A 21,035-nucleotide genomic window follows, 5' to 3' on the forward strand; every position below is an offset into this window, starting at 1 on the left:
CAGGGACATGGCGCGCGCTGCCCACCGGTGCCGGGCGATGCTGCCGCGCGCCGCTCGCGCGCCGCTCCTTTCACCGAGCCCCCCCCGCTCCGCGCGCGCCGCGGCCCCGCCCCCCACACCCCCGCGCCGCCCGGCCAACGGCAGCGCGCGCGCCCGGAGGTGTGTCCCGCCCCCCTCCGCGGCGCACGGGGCTCGTCCTGCTCCTCCTGCTGCTCCTCCTGCTGCTCCCGGGGTTTTTCCACTCCCCGCCGCCTCATCCCGCTGCCGGTGCGGGCAGGGCTTCCAGGCCCCCGCGGGGCGGCGGTGCCTTTGGCTCCCCTCGCAGCCCCATCGGTGGGGCAGGTGCGATAGCGGCGCCCCTCGCGCTGGCGGGGGGACGGGCAGGGAGCGGGGCAGGGGGCACCCGCCGCGAGGGCTCGGAGGATAAGCGGGATCTCGGCCTCGCAGAACTCCCGAGAGCATTCGTGAGGGAACGCTGCTCCCTGGCTTTACTGAAGGAAAACCGGGGTGACGCTCCTCATCTGATGACCTTGATAACACAGTGAAGAGCCACCCCTCCAGCACCTGCCTCGAGTATCTCGTCTCGGGGGGGTCGTGGCCTGAGACGATTCTCAAGTCTGAAAGCTCCAACTGTTCCTATTCACGGCATATTCAAAGGATGCTTAACAAATATTTCAAAACGAGTAAAGGCCCTTGTTTTTCCCTTTTTTGACAAGGCAACAGGCCTCCCACTGACAAATGAGCAGTCTTATGTACACGCTTGAAAGAAAAGCTGACAGTGTTCATGAGATGACAGGGCACAAACGTGGTTAAACTGGGACTTGCCACTGATACAAAAAAAATCCAAGCAAACTTTTGCTTTTTCCTCTTAAGATTTCCAAGTCGTCTCCCTGCCTCTGCATCTCAGTAATTCCCCATGTGTTGTCGGTATTGTGAATTAGAATTACGACTCCTCCAGGAGCTCATGTTTCTTTTCCCTTCTATCAATGACCTTGCTCTTCACACTGCTTTTACCTCTTCTACCGTGTACTCTGATTTCTCTTTCCCCTTCTCCCTGTCCCCATCTCTGAGGCTGTCATACCAGAGCTTATTTATTTGTCTTTCTCATCTTTCTTCCCTCTTCTAAAAACTTATAACACTGTTTTCAATTTATTACTTTTTTCCCCTTTCACTCCATCCATCAACTTCTTTCACCCTCTTTTGAACTTCAACATTTTCTCCTTCATTTCTGCAGTTAATTGCCTGCTGTTATTTTTTCCCCCTCCAGGTCAGTTCACCTTTCCTCTTCAGAGTTCCAGCCCATCCTTCCACCTGGTCTGTTGTGTCACAGTGAGATCCTGGACATACGGCATGAGTACCCCACTAATGCCAACCATCACCCACTCCTCCAGACCAAACAAAGACCTTGGTAGTAATTCTTCAATGCCCCTTGGTTTCTCATGTCTGTTAAAGACTCCTCTGCTGCCCCTACAAGAACAAGTTAATAGGTTTATATATATAGTATCTACCGAAGATCTCTGAAGATACTGAGAATGAAGAAAATTGCTCACAGAAAGATGGCACCTGCAATTAAAGCTAAGACTCACTCCAAAACCGTGAGAGAAGGGAAATAATAAAAAGACCAAGGGAGTCAGGATGGCAGTTTGGAAGTTACAGAGGTGTAGCTTTATATCACTGCCAGGTAAGTCACATGAAGTAATAACTGAAATGCATTATAGAGAACACAATACAAAGACTCATTAAGTCTCAGCCAAGTCTCCAATTCATTATGTACTTGGCAAGGAACCAGAAAACACTGCTTTAAACTTTGAAAAAAAATTACAAAAAAAAACCACTCAAAAGAGCTTGTAGCTAAGCATGGTACAGACAAGAAAATACATTTACGTAGTCACAAATGGTAAAGATGAATGGGGGAAAGAGAATCTTCTGGAGAAGGTTGTGAGGAAACCTTGTAGCAACTTTCCAGTATCTGAAGCAGGCCTATAGGGAAGCTGGAGAGGGACGCTGTCAGGAACTGTAGTGATAGGACAAGGAGTAATGGGTACAAATCTCAAAAGGGGAAATTTAGGTTAGATATTAGGAAGAAATTTTTTACTGTGGGGGTGGTGAGACACTGGAACAGGTTTCCTGGGGAGGTTGTGGAAGCCACATCCCTGGCAATGTTCCAAGGCCAGAGTAGAAAAGACCCTGAGCAACCTGGGCTAGTGAAAAGTGTTCCTGCTCATGGCAGGAGGGTTGGAACTCCATGATCTTTAAGGTCCATTCCAACCCTTTAACATTCTATGATTCTATGAAAGCCTCCATCTCTTCATCGCGGCAAGAGACACACAAAGCACCACTAAAACCTGCGTCCTTTAAAACTGATATTCAAAAAACAGAGGGAAGCGGACAGTGAATTATCAACATGTGCAAAGCGCGGAAACTTCTGATGTCATCGGGATTAAGGAAAGACGCCTAGCGAGGCTCAACCAACCGAGACAAACCCTCCACCACCCTGCAGGCAGAGGGGGGCCGGGCGCGGCGGGGCGGGCGCTGCTCGGGAGGCGGCCGGGGAGAGAGCGCCGGGCCTGCAGGGCTTCCCTCGGCTCAGGCTCCTCCCGCACGGCCGCGGTAACGCCGCGGGGCCAGGCCCGGCGGGATCGGCCCCGCCCGCCGCTCTGGGGCCACGGCGGCGGCTCCGCCTTCCCGCCATGGCGGAGGAGCGGCGGTTCCGCTCGGCCTGTGGGGCGCCCATCGCACTGCGGCGCCGCCAGCACAGCGCGTCCTGCCGGGAGCTGGCCGTGCGCGGGCCCCGCCTGCAGCTCCGCTCGCTCAGCGCCGCCACCTCCGCCGTCTGGCTGGCGGCCTACGGGCTCTTCGCGCTAAGCGAGGTACCGACCCCTGCTCGCCGCCCTCGGACCCCTCCGCGGATCAGGCACCGAGCGCTGACCCGGCTGCACCCCGGAGCCGCCGTCCCGCTGGCACACCGGGGCGGTCAGGGGCACCCGGGGGCCTCGGCGGCCGCGCGTGTCCCCAGATCCCGCCGGGCTGGGGGAGCCGCGCAGCCTTCGCCGAGCGGCGCCCGGAAGATGGAGGGCGGCCAGAGAGGTGGGAACGCGGTCATCGCGTTTCCGGGGCATTCCCCCGCGCCCTGGGAACGCCTGGTGTGATGCTTGCGTGATGAAAAAGAGAGAGGTGTTGCCAGCCTGAGGACCGCGGGCTGCCACTCGCCAGCCTCTAGGGGCTTCTCGAGTGCCTCTCTTGGTTTGTAGCCTCTTGACAGACAGGGTACATGTCCGAATGGGTGCGGAGTGATGCCTGGCGCATGCGTGTGAGTCCACGTAACAAGTAATGGCTATTTGAACAAACAAGTTCTGGGAATCTGGAATAAAGGATGTATTGAAGAAGGTGATTGTTAGTTCTCAAAAGGAATTTTCCAGAGTGACTCAGAGAGCACTGCACCGTGAATGTCATCACATTTCACAGCTGAGGGAAAGATGTTGGCAGTACAGATTTCAAAAGCTGCTGATATATGAGCTAATACCTTTGGAATTATCAAAAACTGGACCCAGACCAGTTATCTCCAGACTGAAGTCGGTAGCTTGACCAGAGAAGTTGGTCACTTTGACCTGTGCTTCAACTGTTGCACATTTTTTCAGTAATCTTTCCCAAGCAATGAAGACAGAGATTGCAATGTGAGTCAGTTAGCAGGCATCAGATATGAAAAGATGGTTTGTGTTCCTCTTCCTGGAAGAGAATCTCTGTTCCAGTTTCATATTTTACAAAAGCATACACCTCAGCCAGTGATTACCACCCAGTCTCCTCCTGCTTGGCTGAAGACATGCTCATGCAGCCTATATGCAAGTGACTGCAATTCTTCTTTTCATTAGGAACCAGATCAGAAAGTCTGAAGGTGTCTCTCTCTTTGTGTGGATTTTGGTGTCTGTAGTTCAGGACGGGTTTTTTTTCCATGATAACAAACTTTTGGAGTCCTGTATGTTTTCCAAAGCCATGGCTTCCTTAGCTCACATAGTGGCCCAGGCCCAGCTTGAGTGGTAGGGCTGTGCAGTTCTGGGCCTTCAGAAAGTGTCAGTTAGAACTTCGATTCATATATATGTGGCCTGGAGCTCTCTAAAACATGTCCCAGAAATAGATTGTAGGTTGCAGACCTTGAGAATTTATTACAAAGTCTTCAGATGACTTACTGGTGACTATAGTTTCATCAGTTATATATTAAAATGTAGCAGCAATCCCGAGATTGGAGCATGCAAAAAAGACATTTGCCCTGAGACAAAGAACAGGGGAGTGGAAATGTTCTTTAGATTGGTGTTTAAGGCAGGAAGAGAGTGAGGTTTGAACAAGTTTAGACTTGGAGTTCATAAGAAAACCACCAGGCCAGTGGTTTTTCCTGGAGGAAGGTTCTTCCCCTTTGAGAATCCACTTTCGGTTCTCTCACAACACTTCTTTGTCAATGACATCATCCCTATAGACATTGGTATTATATGCAGTCATTCATATAACTAGCTTGTGTTAGTTGAGATTTCTGCACTAAATTTACGAGAGAATAGAATTTTCTTGCAGTTTCAATTCCCAATTCTTTCAGTCCATACTGTGAAGACTGATTTAAATCTCATTACATGTGTCAGCCAGCCCAGTGAATAAAAGGGCTGACTCCACTTAAAATTGCTTTTTAACTGTAGCTTTAATGTTTTAATTTACTATGCAATTCTACTTTCTCTAAAGCTATGTTCAATTAATTGTAAGACCAGAGCTCTGCCTTTGCTTGGCTTGTGTTACAGAATAGTGTGGTGCTTTCTGCCGCAATCTTCATCTCACTGATTGGCCTGATCATATACCTGCACTTCATCAAAATTGACCAGGAATCCCTGTTGGTCATTGGCTCACTCGGTATTCAGGTGACTTCATCCTACGCTTCAGGAAAAGAGAGCACAACCTTCATTGAGATGGGTCAGGTGAAGGATGTGGTTATCAACGAAGCCATCCATATGGTAATGATACACAGCCTTTCTTCTTGTCTCTGTAGGCACACTCACATCCATTGTGTTTTCATGAGCATGGTTTACCAGAGCAATTAAACACAGCACCATCCATAGCTTTACTGACATCAGGAGCTTTGTTTCAGATTTCCCTCTTTATTTTCTGATCTGTTCTCTCACTTCTAAAGGAGAACTCAAACAAAAGGAAAAACCTCAAAAAGCCGAATCCATCCCTTAGACAATGCCACTGACATTGAGCTAATGATTTTAGTTCTTTACGTTATGCTGTTCTCACAAATCCTGATGGCCAACTCTGTATGTAGTCAGGACAGAGATGAGGAGGTAGAAGACACAAATGATGATTTTTCCCATTGCTGGGGTTTTCTGCAAAGCTCCTGTAGAAGAACAGACCTTACCCTTCTAGCATATGCGTGTTCTTTTCAGGTTAAAAATTTAATAGAAAAAAAAACACAGGTAAAGTTATTTGTTTATTGTGTGAAAGCTATAGATATAAATTGGTAGACTTGACTGTGGCCTGGGATGGTTGGCTTTCAGCCCAGTGAGTTGAAACAGTTCCTCTTTCTGTGCTAACTCCAGGCAGTTTGATAGCTTTTTCAAACTCCAATGATTGTGTCTGTTTGTCTTGTAGCAAAAAGTTATCTACTACCTGTGTATCCTCCTCCAGGACCCTGAAGATCCTCAGGGAGTATCTGAGGTCGTGCCACTCTTTCAGGTGAGTTTGACTGACTGGTGGGAAAATCCAGATCTGTGGTCTGTGTGTGCACACCAGTTGTCCAAGCATATCTTTATTCCACTACAGATAACTGATTACAGTTGCCTTTCCCTGGCTGGGCTGTGTTGGGGTGGGTGGTATTAGAAGCCTCATAGAACTGTGTACTGGGGATGTTTTTTTCATTTGCTCTCCATTCAAAGAACAGGGAGTTGTGTCAATCTGAACCCAGCCAGGAGTTTGCATGAACTAAAAGTCTTTGGCTCATGTAGGGTACTGAGGACTCGTACAGCTTTCTGTGTAGTCCTGTGCTCAGTGTTACCATCCTTTATTCTTTTATAATTTACTGTGCAATTTTAATTTTACTTTCTCTAAAGCCGTGTTCAAATAATTGCAAGACCAATTGCAATTGTTTGGCTTGTGTTTGGCTGCCTTTGTTTGGCTTGTGTTACAGAATAGTATGGTGCTTTTTGCTACGATCTTCATCCCACCGATTGGCCTATGGCACTGAGCTGCAGTTGATTTTTCTCTCAGCTCGGTGTGCCAAAAGTGTTCATAAAGCCTCCTTGGCATTGGAATGACTTCCCCTCTCTTATACATTGACAAAGATCACAGGACAAGCTGTGACCAATTTGCTTAATGTATAATAACTTGTTTGTGTTACCATTACCCCGTTTCCCCTTTCTCTTCTCTTGCTAACTTATTCTGACTGTTCATAATCCCATTTTTGGGATGGAATTTCTCTCCGTGTGTTCATGCCTAACACAAGAATGCCCTGAACCATGAGTGGTGGTAAGCAGTACAGAGGCACCTCACTTTTTAGACCACTGAGCTGTATAGCCCTCTCTGTCCTTAATTAATCTGCTGTTAGTGACTATCATTTTGTAATCTACATACAGTTTATGATTGGATACAGTTAGTCTTCTTCTAAAAACTTAGAGGTATAAATAGGCTATTCCATTGATTCTTACTGCTAACTCAGTCCCACAATTGTAAAGACTATATTACTAAGAGTAATATAAATTAAATATTTCACACATAAACAAGGGAAAGAAGGGATTTGCTGGAAATCAACAACAAATAAATTCTAGAGAGCTGCATTCAGGAACCTGATTTTAAATATGCTCATTTCCAGCTTCAGAGAGGCTACCTGGCATCTGTATAGTTTCTTTTTTTTTATCTCAACTCTGAACAGTTTTATTTTCCTGGAAACATCTTAGTATTGCTAGAGTTGACTCCACCAGCAAAGGAGGTACAGAACTGTGGTAGTTTGCGAGTCAGTACCTGTCTGTAATTCTTACTTTAATGTGCAAGTTAGTATGTTACTTAGTTTTGAAGAAGCAATGATTATTTGGCTGTATTGTGTCACCCTCATTAGGTTCATGTAAGTTATGTCAGCCTTCAAAAATACAGTTTCCCGTGTCACTGAGCCCAGGGCCCTTCTGCACTGAATTGACCTTTTGTTCTCTTAAGAAACACTTGCAAGGAGGCATTTGATGGACTTTACACAGTAATGCTGTTTAGGGAGCTCTGAAGTCATGGGACCATAGGGACTGTGGAACTGTGAAACTTTCACCTCCTTGCTGGTTTTAATCTAGTGCAGTTTAGAATTGATGAAAAATTATTATCCTTTGACCACCACTTGCTGTTTGTGTAAAATTAATTGATGTTTTCAGTTAACCTTCCATTGTCCTTATGTTCACAGTACTAGCAGAGGCCAAGGGTCAGATGTCTAAACTCCCTGTCCTGAAGGTGGATTTTTCAGGGGGGAGGTCTTCTAGGATGGTAGATCCAGTGTATGGAAATCTGCTGTTCATTAGTCTCTAGAGGGAGTATGGCCTAACAAGTAGGGTCATGGGTGGGAAAGTGTGGATGTTCTTCCATGCTGTCACTGTTAACTGTGAGCTGAGAAAGGAGTGGCTTTCAGATTTGGTGAGAGATTCAGGCTAACTGCAGAATGGTGCTGCATGTCTTGACCTGACAACTTTAGGGACTGGTGTTTGTCATCACAGAGCAGGTATGGCTTATGGAATGACTGCGTTCCTATATCACCAGCTTACATCAGACACCTCCTGGAGTCTGGATTATTTCTCAATGAACATGTACCTGTCTCCATTGACTCGATGTGAGAAAGCTCACGAGCTACAGGTGTCTTACTGTTGCACTCCTTACACATACACACTTCTGCTAGCTTTGTCGGCTGTCTCTGCATTCCTACCTCTGCCTGTCTCACTAGTGGGAAGTTACAAGCTTTCCTGTTCTTTTACAGCCAGTCTAGAACCTGATTCTCTGTTGTTTGACTTCTAGAGCTCCAAGCCGCGTCTGGACTGCTTGATAGAAGTGTATAAAAGTTGTCAAGAAATCCTGGAGCAGAGGAAGACAGCTCCACAGTCAAGTGGAATAAAATAGCTGAAAAAAAAACCAAACAAGGCAGCAGACTTCCAGCAGAACTCAGAGGGACCCATGGAAAAGCAAGCAAAACCACCCCATGGCTTTCATTTATTAGATGAGTAGAAAGTGGTGCAGTGATGTTAGGGCTAAAGGCCTGCACTGCTTCATAGAATTGTTAGAGAAAATGTCAGCTCAAGCACAGAAGTGAACCTTGAAATCCTCTGCTTTGAAGACAGGTGAGCAGAACTTTTTAGGCTTAGACAGAAAAGACTTACAGAGAAATAGGGCAGAGGGAGACAAAAAAATGCATTGATTGTTTACTTTTTTGTACATCTGAAAATTATGCTAAAATCATAATGTAACTTTGGCTGGACTGCCAAAAATATGCATTCTTTGGTTCCTATTTAACCCTTTGTTTGAAAAAACCACTCTAAATACCAAAGCTGTTGTGTAGACTGAGATGGAAAATTCCTGATCACAGGAGAATTTCATAAGGACAATTACAGAAAATGAAAACATACTGTTGGATTCAGTTACGTTTAATGAAATAAACATAAAAGAGCAGACTTACCTCTTCAGGGATCTGCTTGAAAGAGTCCCATGGGATGGGGCCCTAGAGGCAAGAGGGGTCCAAGAAAGCTGACTGATAATTAAGGATCATTTCTTCTAAGCTCAAGAACAATCCATCCCAATGAGCAGGAAGTCGAGCAGAAATGCCAGGAAGCCTGCATGGATGAGCAAGTTGCTCCTGGCAAAACTTGAACACAAAAAGGAAGTATACAGAATGTGGAATTAGGGACAGGTAACTTAGGAGGAATACAGCAACACTGTTCAAGATGTGGTTAAGACTGTCTGGGGATGAATCTGTTGAGGGATGTCAAAAGCAGCAAGGATGGCTTCAGTAAGTACTTAAGTATCAAAAGGAGTACAGGGAAAATGTGAACCCATTGCTGAATGGGACAGGGACCCGGTGACACAGAACATGGAAAAGATGTGGCATTAAAAGGGCCACATCAATTACTCCAAGAATATGAGGCAGCTTGGAGGCAGATGTAGAAAATCATGGTAACGACAATGTGAATAAAGCTTTATTGATCTGTGCTCTTGGGAGTAACTTAAAGTTGGGAAATTCTTCTTTGTTGATAAGCTAAAAGTCACTGTAACCCTTAACTGGTATTTTTCTCTTTTTTTTTTTTTCCCCATGACTCCTTAGAAATATAACTGATCTAAACCCACAAGTTGGCAGGAGCCTGGGGTCATGCTTCATTTGCATACAATGCTGTATTGTGCTTGTCTGCATTATCTGTAAATAAAAGCATGTGTCAACATACCATCATGCAATAGGGTAGAGATAAGGTGATTTGGTTTTTTCTCGTGGTGCCATGAAGTTTGAAAGACACAGGTTAGCTCATGTCACAGGAGGTATTCTGGTTGTCCAAGTGAAAGGCAGCAGCTTGGCGATGTGCCACTGGCTTTTGTGTCAGAAAATAAATGATGTCTCAACAGAATGACCAGAGTCTTAGGCTTAAGAGTGTGCAGTGAATGCTGACTATGCTATAAAAATCCCATGAAGTCCTCAGAATGTGCACTGAAGAAATTACCAAGAAGCTGTGTCACAGGAGGAAGTCTGAAAGATTGCTTTAGCAATCTTTTGAAGGAGTGAACATCCTGTGCCCATAGTTTAGTCATCCACTGAAGCTGAGAAATCAGCAGAGAGAAACAAGAATCAGACTGGGGCAGGTTTGCACTAGGTATGTGCCTGGATACCAAACACAATCTTTGTTCATTTTTGTTTACATTGAGAATATTTTGGCTTTTAAAATAGTTTCTTTCATTGTGAGAATAATACAGTTTAATTCATGATAGCTGCATTTTATTAAGAACAAACAGAAATCTCACAGTATATTCCAGGCAGCCTTCTATATACACACAGCAGTTAGGAAAACAAAGGCTTTTGTCGTCTCATTCTATGCTGCATCAATAGACAAAACCATTGATTAAAATAAAAAACTGTTTTCTCTACCAAAGAATCATACAAAACAGATATCTCCACAGGGTTGGTTGGTTGTTTGAAGACAGGTAAGCTATAAATAGGAGGAGTGTGTGCATCCATCAGAGTGGGGTGGTCCCTGAAATACTCAAGTATTCGTGAATATTTTTAAGAAATAAGGAAGGAAAAGAAGTTCTATGTGTCATGCTTCTCAGTTTAAAGTGCAGTTATGGCAGAAAATAATGAGCTTCAGGACAGCTCCTGTTTATTTAACATCTCTGCTTCCTGTTTACCCTGGTACAAGTCTCTGAGGACATGAGTGTTAACACTATAAGGAAATACAGCCTCTGAACTGTGAACTGGAGACTTCTATGCCTTGAGCATCTCCAGGGCTGATGACAGCTGGGACATCCCATGGCTTCAGCCTATTCTAAAGCAGCTTTGTCACTGGTGGGATTCCAGAAGCAGGCTGCCAAACAGACCTTCAGATACAGGAGAACCTGTTAGGCAGAGGTGATTGAGTGAGGAAGAGTAATACTTCATGTATTCAAACTGACATAACTATACTGAGATCCCTCTGTGTGTGTGTGTGTGTGTGAGAGAGAGAGAGGAAATACAAACTACTATCAGGATACATAGTCGCTTAAAAGTATCAAAGGGAAAACAAAAAAGACTAAATACCTTCTCAAAATTATTTTTGGCTCAGAAAGCTACCCTCTTCTGTACCTTCAAGGGATGGTCTTTAAATTCATAACAAGTGGCTACATTACAGTATGTGCAAATCAGGTCACTGTTCATACAGTCTTTTCCTGTCTTATGTTTGCCATAGTGTTTCCATAACCCACCATGGGGTGGTTTGGGGTTGGGTTTTTGTTTGTTTGGGGATTTTTATTTTTTTTTGCTTTGTATTACAAAGAGCAATTTTTGTCTGTCCCATACTCCTGATTTGTGGCTTTGCCCCCACCTAAGCATGAAACAAAAATGTATCAGCTTGATGTATCAGCTCCCTTGTGTGCATTAGTTGGATGTTTCAAGGTTGGTGGCAGGTACTAAAAACACTGGTATGGTTGGTTTGTTCATTTGCTTTGTTCATAGCTTTGGTTTGCTATTACTGAATTCATTCTAGTGGTTGGGTTCACACTGTTTTAATTTGGGAAAGTTGCCCAGGAATGCATAATTATTATGAAGTTGCACATGGTACTTTTGAAAGTTCAGTTATTTTTCCTTAGCTTTTTTAGAATGCTTATCAAAAGAGCTGAACTCAAGCTATGTAGATTTAGATTTTTCATGAAGAATTGCTATTTTTCTTTTACTTGTTTAAACTTCAATAACCTTCTCAAAACAAAGTCCCTTTGAAACAGATAAAAAATTAAATCTACCACAATTCTTTAGGAAAGTCAGAAGAGCAGTACTTGAGTACACATTTGCTGACTACCTCCTCCTTGCTTATAGTAGCATGAAGGAAGCAGGAGTTTGAAAGGAGCAGCTTCTGTCAAGTCAGAATGGCAGACCTTATTTGGGAACAAGATCTTTTCTAGTTGCTGAAAGACAGAAAAAGTACAAAATTTGCTTGTCTTGTCTTCCCTTGTCTGAGATAATGCGCAGTTTCAAACACATCTACAACAGTGATTAGCAGAAAGTCTTTGAAAGTGCTTGTCTGACAGTGGAGCATGGGACACATTCAGCCCTGCAGCATCAATGTAATGTTCATCTATTGCATAGAACAGTGTCAGCTTCTGAAATGCATCAGTCCTGCAGGAGCTGACATGCTCTGACGCTGTTCTAGTCTCAGTTGTTCTGAGTCCTCAACATCTAAAGACACTAGGATTCCACTTTCATTTAAAGTTGAAAACATTCTTAAGTACTACTGAACTCTAATTCTATACCCCCTATTTCAGGTCTAAAATCACCCCTGACTTGCATTGGAATTATTCTTGTCAGTTTAGTTCCTCTTCTTTCTCAATAATGTCTTTTTTCATGTCTGGAGCAAGGACTTGGAAAGTTTCTGTCTTCTGCAAGCTGCAAATGTGAGGGATCAAAGAAAATGTATGTGTTTCTAAAGCAAAGCAGAAAGGTACAAGATGGAATAATCAGTGTAAGGAAAGAGAGCAGATGTAATGTGACTGGAGCACTGTGCAGGTAAACAACCTGAGGCATGGTATTTTGGATGGAGTGTGTCATGGAAAGGAAACTCCTGCACAGTCCCCCAAAATAACTTCCCCCGCCCCCCAAAGAGAAAGGACACTGCCTCTACCTCTAAGGAACTTTGTCTATTATTATGGAAAAAGAATCAGAGTCCACATTAAAGCAGTGGTGTGTAACCAGAAGAACCATAGCTCATTTGGAATGAGCCCTCAGAGCAGGGTGGGCCCCTTAGTGCTTCGGGGCATGGAAGGAAAAAAGCACCGATTTTCAATCTCCCAGAGCTTCTTAGCAGGTGTTTTGCTTTGGGAGGGCTGTGTAGAAGACAGGAGTGAAGGTGACGAGCGGTAGTTAATGTAGCTGGCAATAAGAAGTGTTGCTTCAACAATCTGGGGAAAAAAGAAAATGATTAACTGTAAGTCAACTAGAGGTAAAAGTGCCCTTTGATTTTTAGAACCTATTTGACTGTCTAACTTTTATAAATGGCTTTCTCGCATGGAATTATTCAGTTTTGAAATGAAAATCTGTCTGTAAGAGTTAGGTAAAATAAGTCTCGTGGTCAAAGGTTCCATCTTACAAGGGATTTGTTGAATGTGTATAGCTAGTGCAGCACTCACAAGTACCAGTCCTCAGGGCTTATACAAAACACCCAGCTTTGATGCTGCCAGCTGGAAAGAATCTCGCTTTTCATTTTGTAATTACCTTAGGAACTGCCATTGTGAAGAGGAGTTTTTCAGTGCTGTTTTTTCCAGAACTGTTTTCTTTTGTTTGACTGACTACAATCATGAAGTCATCTCGACAGCCTCCAAAGGTCAGCACAGAGGAGTATGAATAAGAGACCTTCAAATGCTGCAGATAGAGAATTTGAAAAAGTCATAGTTCTGTAAAAAGACCAAAATGCCCATCTTATAATAATATATTAATTTATATTGCTGCTTCCTGCAAGAACACCAGATCTCCAGCAGTAACAGGCACTACAGGCTCTATAGGTAACAGCTGGCAGAAAAAGCTCAAGTAACAATTGCATTTCTGGTTTTCTCCTGGCTTGCTTGATGCCTCATTGCTTCATAGTCCAAATTTTGTTATACCCAGATGGTGGTAGTAAAACCCACATTACTGAGATTTTGCAAAGATGTATGAGCATGTTTGCTAGCCTACCTTACACTGCAGCTGTAATTTTCCTTTGTCTATGCAGTGTTCAAACATAGCACTGACTTCCATCATCTGACTTTTACAAATTAACTTCTGGATCCATTTGAAGTTAAAGACAAACTTTTAGTGACTTTCAGTGGACTCGGGAATGTCTTTCCGGGGCAGGGTAAGGTATTTTTCTCAACATACCATTGTGTTATAATCCAGTATGCTGATACCATCTTCATTCACAGCTATCCAGACTGGAGAGTCTTCCAATGAGGAAGGCAAAATAGGCTAGACAGAAAGAAAATTATTAATTCAGGTATTTCTTGATGACCACAGAATGATCTTTCTGACATAAATGTTGGATTTTAAGGATAAAGTGATGATGAGAAAGAATCCTATAGGCTTACTGGTGTGACCTGGTTTGATTTTTAAGAGGGCTTTTCTCAAAATTTGGAATAATATTTTCAGATTTACATACAATTTTCAGAGTAGTAGCACAAGAGATACAAGGATAACAAAGGCTTTGAGATTAATTAGATTCCATTGGTGTAGTTAAAATGGAAGGAAATGCTAGGACAGAGCAATAAAATGCAGCTCTGCTCTGCACATGTTTTTATACTGCTCCTGTCAGTCAGGCAGACAGTGAAGCCTGTTGGTTTCTGTAACACCAGTGCACCCAGTACCATCACATCAATGCAATTTCATTTCTTACAGAGTCTTACAGACAAATGTGCATCAATTATCTGTTAAAGATGAGTTGTGATGGCTAATGACATAAATCTTTCCTAGGAACCAGCAACTACATGGCTATTGCCATAGGCTTTGCTGCTTAACTGTTGAAAAGTTATAAAATATGCTGATTGTCAGAAATATCAACATTATTTAAACTGTGGGTGGAACTATTCTATATTCTGATTCTTCAGCGTCCATAACTTCAAATACCAGTAACTACTTCTGCTTTTACTCCTGACAGTGGAAATAATCATATTTTCAAAAACTTTTTGTATGTTTAATCAAGAAGTCCATTTCATTCTTAGACTTTGTTCCATAACTACAGCAGCTTTGACTTCAAAGCAAGAGATATGTAACCATGAAGAAGACCTAGCTCAAGCTTTCAGCAGGGGAAATTTCTGCTGGGATGGGGAAGATAGTTAATGCCAAAATAAGATTTCTCAGACAGCCATCATGTGCTAAGACATCAGTTCAGGCAAGGGTGATAGGTACAGAGCTCTAGCCTGAGATTGACTGAGGGATGGTACAAGCTCCTGGGAGAAGTATTCTCCCCAGATATTCTTTGCTCTCCTACTGATGCCTGTGGGCTGGCAGCTTACCCAATACATGCTTCAGCTTTTGTTTCTGCAGCAGGACACTACCAGTGTTTGGCTCTCTCATGTGGCAAGGAAAGCATCCAGCTCTGTGTCAAGCAGAGAACAGGACTGAAATACCCATTGTCCTTATAGCTAGCATCAGCTGCCAGGTGTGACTTACGGGGGACTCTTCCCTTCCACCCCCATGGTGGTATGTAAGTAGTATTTTTTAAACTATCACTGCAGCTGTGCTGACCAGGGAAATTCTTGCCTAAGCAAGCTTTGGCAAGGTTGGTAAGGACAGGTAGTAAGCACTCTGTATCACGATCAACTGACACAGCCACGGAACCTTCAGTATTTATTTACTGAACGCTAGCAACCCCTAGCGTTTAGAACATACTTGCCTGCCTTCTTTTTCAACCTATGTGATACCAGAGCTTTTTCTTCAGAACAGAGTATTGTGCAGTTTTTTCCTTTCCTGAAGTAGCAGCATTTTCAACTCATGTAACCAGAGATTGTAGGTATATTTCTGCTCAGGTAGTTCACTCTTGGCAACAGAAAAAGGTGTGGTCCAATTACCTTAGCAGCAAATATTTTGGTTCCAAAGAGAGGCCACTTCCGGGCCACTGTCAAATAAATTCGAATGCATTCTGGTGGAGAGCATCCCTGCAGCACCATCCACTTCATTGCCAGCCTGTCTGTCAGTTGCCTTTCAGAATCCAAAATACAAGATAGTATTATTTACTAATGTTTTCCAAGGAAAGGTGTGTAAAATTATAACAGTTAATAGATGTACCTCTTTATTCCCAAAGGGCTGTTCTACACAGCTCTTACAGACAAGGCTGTTAGCACTATCAGTTAAAAGGATTGTACAACATGAGTTTAATTTTAGCATTTTCTCTACTTCCATAATTATTTTATTACTAGTTATACTGTAATGCCCAGGAATCCTACTCACATATGGGTTGCTCACTGGTGTATATATTAAACAACTGTAACTACAAACACTGGGTCAGGTGTTACAGTAAAACCCTGCAGAGCTTGTCTTCATATCCAGTTACACTCTTGCCTTCCTCATACCTTGCTGTTGTAGTATGCTCTATATGGAATGGCAATACATATTAACTCACTCTTGATTTGGCTCACTAGGGTGGTTTGGCAGCTACCTCGCTACATGCAGATGGAATCTGCTCCCAAAAGGGGGTAACTGTGTTAGCTACACCACTGCATTCCTAAGTAGCTAGGGTTCTGGAATAAAACCATTCTCTCACTTTAAAACAGAAAAATCCGAGATCCGTGGCAGCATCTGAATTCTGTACTTGAGCTCTCTGCATTGTGTGTGAAAATTTCCAAGTCAGAACATCAAAAAGCCCTACCAAAATATGTCCTACCAGAACTACTGCATGGCCTGAAGCAACTCATATGTGCTGGCACTATGACTCATTGCAAATGTTAGGCATCTGGGTTCAATTGACACTTGGGGAAAGGGTAAAACAAAAACTCAGGAAGATAATTCATCCTAGGCTTAGGTTAATTTGTTGGAACTGAGATCCCTAATTTGGAAGTGAAAGACCTAAACTTCTTGTCTAGGGGAAAATTAGTTGGTGATTTGGCTATTTTTATATTAGTTTTTCTTTTAAGGGAACCTTTTCCTGACACTTGTGTTTTGTTTAAGTTTCTATGTCAAATAATCTTGACAGGGCTCCTTGAAACTACTTAAATATAAGACAGAATTTTGCAAGTAAAAGCTGTTTTCAGTGCAAAGTTTTGAAGAACCAACAATTTACCTGAGTTGTTCAGGAGTAATGTTTTGCTTGTAGTGTTTGGGGTAGAATTTATCTAAGACCTGATGGAGAAGATGCTGCATTTTTAATTGTGATGTTCCCCCAGGACTTGAAGATCCTGATCGATCCAAATCCCCATATTCCACCTAAGACAACATTATTATTTATAGTGCAACAGAACTATGGTGTTTTTAATGCACTAGAACATTCCATGAATTCCCATACCAATAACTACTGTGTTTATTAGTCATGCAAAATGACACAGGCTGGGGAATTTTGTTTACAGATTTACCATAGTAAATATATACAAAAGAGAACTACTGAGAACATGACTGCTCAAGGAATTATTTACTGATCTAAGAAAGTGAAACAAGATCTCAGCCAGATACTTGTAAGGAGACACATCTGTATAACTGCCAGGCTTTGGGGGTTAATTTCAACTGTTAAAAACAACAGCATATTTGGACCACATGCCCAGGTTATTCATCTCAGTTTACACTGCTTCAACAAATACAACAATCAGTTTCAGCTCAGTAAGGAATTATTATCCTGCTTATCATGGCCACAACCCACATTGTGTGTTTTATGTGGTAAAATGCTAAATGCAAACCTGGAGGTCTAATGGAGGATCCTACAACATGCTCATCCTGAGTAAGAGGTATTGGCAGTGCAACAGGGAAAGTTTTTACTCTTAATGGAATTCTAGCAGTGGTATTCCAGTAGTGGTACTATTTCCAGATCTCTGCTAAGGTACTGATTGGAGAAGTTTAGGTGATATTCCAGCCTCGCTGGTTTTTTCCAATATTTTTCTTGAGAAGTAAAGGACAGGCACTCCTAGAGCAAATTTCCCTACAGCAAAAGGTGTTCTAACATATGCATAATGGTATAATGTATTTGGCATGGTGCATCTCTGTATGTGTGGTAAGAAGAAGCACTTTCGATGTAAAAGGTAGCTGCTTAGTCAAAGACACTCAGTGTACAGCTGAAGGAAGACAAAAGAGAGAATTTCTGCCCACAGCCATACTCACCTGAGCCATCAGAGCCACCATTTCCAGAGCTAATTCCTTATTAACAGGAAACCTTCCATTGGCTATTTCATTGCTGACTTGGAAGGCCAGTAGCAACCGCTCACGGTCTGTCTCACCTTTGGCCTGGCTCCGAAAATATAGTCTAAAAAGTAGAGATGATTGTAAAGGTAAAAAGTGACATAGTGAACTGAAAGTACAGCTGGGAACTTTAATCAAGGTGAGGCAAAATAAAAGTGGGTTATTCTTTTTTTTATTGAGGGGGTACTGGACAGATTTGGAAGCTGAGATGCTTACATTATGAGCAAAATTTGGGCAAGGAGGCTTGAAACAGCCTTTCTAGCTTTCGAAGCTCTTTGAATTCTGTAAGCCAACCACTTCTAGACAGTGAACCCTTATTAAACACAGCTAAACCAGTGTCCATTGGTCCCCATCAAGCACAGACAGGCAGTCTTTAAGTTATGGCCTTCTGTGCTTATCACAGAAAAGAGAACTACCTCTGCTCTACATGTATAAGTTTCTACAAGACAGCCTTGTAGAGTTGCCACCTTGGATTTGACCACTTACACTGAAGACTTATTAAAAAAGTCTTCAGTTTGCTTCAGCAGGAAATAAGAGACTCAGCAGGCTTTATTTCAAAACTTAAAGAAACATGCTTGTACATCAGAGTTTCCTACTATTTTTTATTCCATCCACACTTGCAATTTTTTTGATGTGGTATAGCAAGATTACTAATGGGGGTTAAGACACCAGTTTGGAGAATGCTTCCCAGAACCATTCCTTATGCATGCCAACTTACAGTGCATACCACCTAATTCAAATATTAATGTAAAGCTGCATCTATGGCTATCTATTCCACAAATACTGCATGAGATATTAATTCCAGTGGATCAGTTTGTTTATTTTTATGTCACTTTGAGATTAACAACACCATTAGGACCATATTGACCTGACACATTTCTTATCAGAGTCTTTGGTGTTAGAACAGCCCAACCTTGGAAATACCTTATCAAAACATCCTTGCCGTCCAGTCTGGGCACATTCCAGTCCAACAAAATAATATTTGTTTCACGCCTGAAACAAATACTGCCTTCAAGGTCAAAAGCAGTAATTTCTGCTTCCACCTCTATTATACCAACTAACAAAGTTGACAGAAGTTTTTTCCACTATTACAGTCAACAAAATCTTCATATGTTCAATACAGAACTTTGTCTCTTTTCAGTTTTGGAGTAGCCTTTGTTTTGCCTGCACAGAGAATTCAAATGCGGAACGCCATTCCTTGTTCTCGTACAGCTCTTGATTCAGTGTAATTCAGAATTCTTGTCTGTATTAGAAGTGATGAACTTGTTCCAGTTTTTTATTTAGATCTTTATCTTGTACTTTGCTTCTCTACCGTCTTTCATCATCTAACTTTTAACATTTCTTTCTTCATAAAGTTTGGGCACTGCTACTGCATCTCTTCTACAACTCATGTGATTTAGAACATTGTTCTTGTATCTTTTTAATCTTTGTGATTGTTCACTTAATTGTAAGTTTCAGCATATTTGTTTTCACTAGTGATTTTTCCTCTAGGTCTCTCACATTATTTAATTATGTTTTAGGATCTAGGCAAATTAAATTGTCCAAGTATGTCTTATTGTACTAGAGCCAGTTCTTAACTCTTTTTAAGTCTATTCTGCTATTGCAAAGTGGTTTGGGTTTTACCTCTAGGCCATAAGCTTTTGTATATGTAACACACAAAAGTCATCACATCTCATGTAGGTTTTAAATGCATCTTAGCTAAAATAGTTTTGGCACTAACGATACTATAAGTTTACTGGTCATCTACAGAGATATATGCAGTCTAGAATATTTTATTAACAGCAGTAGTGAGGCCACCTAACAAACAACAGTACCTGTTCTTATAGGTCAACTTCACAATTCTTGTGCCACCTTCGTATTTCCCAGGGTGCAATTCTTTTAAGGCTTGTTCCCATTTAGAAATGACATCACAGATCTTTAAAAAATATGAAGGAGAGAGGAGACACAAACTGAGATGAGATATATAGCCAAGGCCTGAGGGAAAAGTAAGTGAATGAAGTGTTGTGGAACACAGAAGATTAAAGAAACAGACTGGATCAGCATAAACACAGCCAAAAGTGACAAAACACTTTTTTCTGTTACACAATATGTAAAAATTAAAGCATTCCAACTGAAAACTCCAGCTCTAATGTGCAGGGGAGCATGTTTAAATGAATTCTGGTCTGGTAGTAACTCTTGTGGTTGTGTCTACATTAGCAAATAGCAAAGCTCAGGAGGAGCAGATACGCACAGAGAAACACCCATTCCTAAATCTCTATGCCCACACTATATGAGTTTTAAAGGATTTTCCACTGGATTAGCTTTAGTCTGATTAAGTGACCTGAAAGCTCACTACTATTTTGAGTCACATCTTCCAGTTCATATTTCACATAAAAGGAATCAATTTCATGCTCTCAGGTTACTCCTTAATGTGAGTCAAAGCATGGTTAATAGCAATGATTGGTAGGTTTGCTTCAGAAGTGCCCTCCCAAGCCAGACTAAAGCACTAATGTATCCTCTGAACAGTAGCTGTCTACACGCATGGCTAAACCAAACCCTTGGATGCAAATGTCCAAACTTTGGTCCTGGATTCCAACTTTGTAACTCAGACATATTTTTAGTAATAACATGGTTAATTTGTTTAGTTCCATTCAGCTCTATTGGTTATTCCAGTCCTTTTCTAAGTGGTTTAATGAAGACCCCTACTTCTCTTTTGATGGCATCTCAATAAAAGGAATGTGAACATAAGAATCCACATGAAATACATAATCAGATCTCTAAAACTCTCTTAAGAAGCTATTGAGATTGCCTTGGCAAGTAAATAATAACTAGTAAAAGTAATGCCTTTGATTGTCTCAAGCTCCTCTGTTTACTCTGATACCTCATCTCTCTAGATGGTGGTCCAATTACAAGCAAAGCTCCAGATTATCTGATCTATATCAGGCCATGAAAGCAAACTATATAATTTGGCACTGTCTGTGGCAGTTTCCTTTTCAAATCATCTAATTCAAAGTTATTGGTATCTTCTCCCTCTGTTGCCTAATGTCAGATTTTACACTGTGTAACACTGATTGTGTAAGTTCCATAGAGGTATCAGAGTCTATTCAAAGTTGCCACTACAACTATTCTTCCATCAATTCTGTATGACAAATTATTCTCCCAGATTTGTACCAAAATCTGATGTGTCTCATTCATGGTGGCTAGCCTGCTCAATTAAGGCAGTCATTCAGCTGCAGCATGGGTAAAAATCTCCATATGAAAGACACAGATGTTAATACTTTATCTGCTTTGCTTCTTCCTTGATCGGAGGCACTCTACTCTTAAGCCATACTCAGTAGAGCTTTCTGTGCTAAGTACACTCATCAACAGTGAAAGCCTGAGTTATCTGGAGACAGCAAGGAGATACTTCATAATCCAATAGATGGAATTCATGTAGACATGCCAAAAGACTCACAGCCTAACATAAATTTGTCTCAATTAAGAGTGTCAC

General features: G+C 42.2%; 2 protein-coding genes across 8 annotated transcripts in view; one reads left to right on the plus strand and one right to left on the minus strand.

Annotated features, from left to right (window-relative positions):
* The first annotated feature begins 2,573 nt into the window (after positions 1-2,573).
* Positions 2,574-9,369, plus strand: PIGH (phosphatidylinositol glycan anchor biosynthesis class H). Its single transcript, XM_027642270.1, has 4 exons — positions 2,574-2,870; positions 4,779-4,988; positions 5,626-5,709; positions 8,014-9,369. The coding sequence occupies exons 1-4, from the start codon at positions 2,691-2,693 to the stop codon at positions 8,113-8,115; spliced, it is 576 nt and encodes a 191-aa protein (XP_027498071.1). The 5' UTR covers positions 2,574-2,690; the 3' UTR covers positions 8,116-9,369.
* A 584-nt stretch (positions 9,370-9,953) lies between these two features.
* The window catches only part of PLEKHH1 (pleckstrin homology, MyTH4 and FERM domain containing H1), a 57,736-nt gene continuing 46,654 nt past the window's right edge, over positions 9,954-21,035 (minus strand). For 6 of the 7 annotated variants that reach the window (XM_027642262.1, XM_027642259.1, XM_027642260.1 and 3 more), the window contains 7 exons: positions 19,381-19,481; positions 17,489-17,630; positions 16,464-16,606; positions 15,256-15,385; positions 13,571-13,657; positions 12,932-13,078; positions 9,954-12,618 (listed from right to left, as the gene is read on the minus strand). In XM_027642262.1, coding sequence (XP_027498063.1) covers positions 12,442-12,618; positions 12,932-13,078; positions 13,571-13,657; positions 15,256-15,385; positions 16,464-16,606; positions 17,489-17,630; positions 19,381-19,481 — 927 coding nt within the window. In that variant the 3' untranslated portion in view covers positions 9,954-12,441. Of the gene's footprint in view, positions 12,619-12,931; positions 13,079-13,570; positions 13,658-15,255; positions 15,386-16,463; positions 16,607-17,488; positions 17,631-19,380; positions 19,482-21,035 lie in introns of those variants that run through there. The other variant, XR_003527496.1, reaches the window with a different exon arrangement.

The sequence above is a fragment of the Corapipo altera genome, unplaced genomic scaffold (assembly GCF_003945725.1).
Source record: "Corapipo altera isolate COAL_440 unplaced genomic scaffold, ASM394572v1 23b, whole genome shotgun sequence".
NCBI lineage: Eukaryota > Metazoa > Chordata > Aves > Passeriformes > Pipridae > Corapipo > Corapipo altera.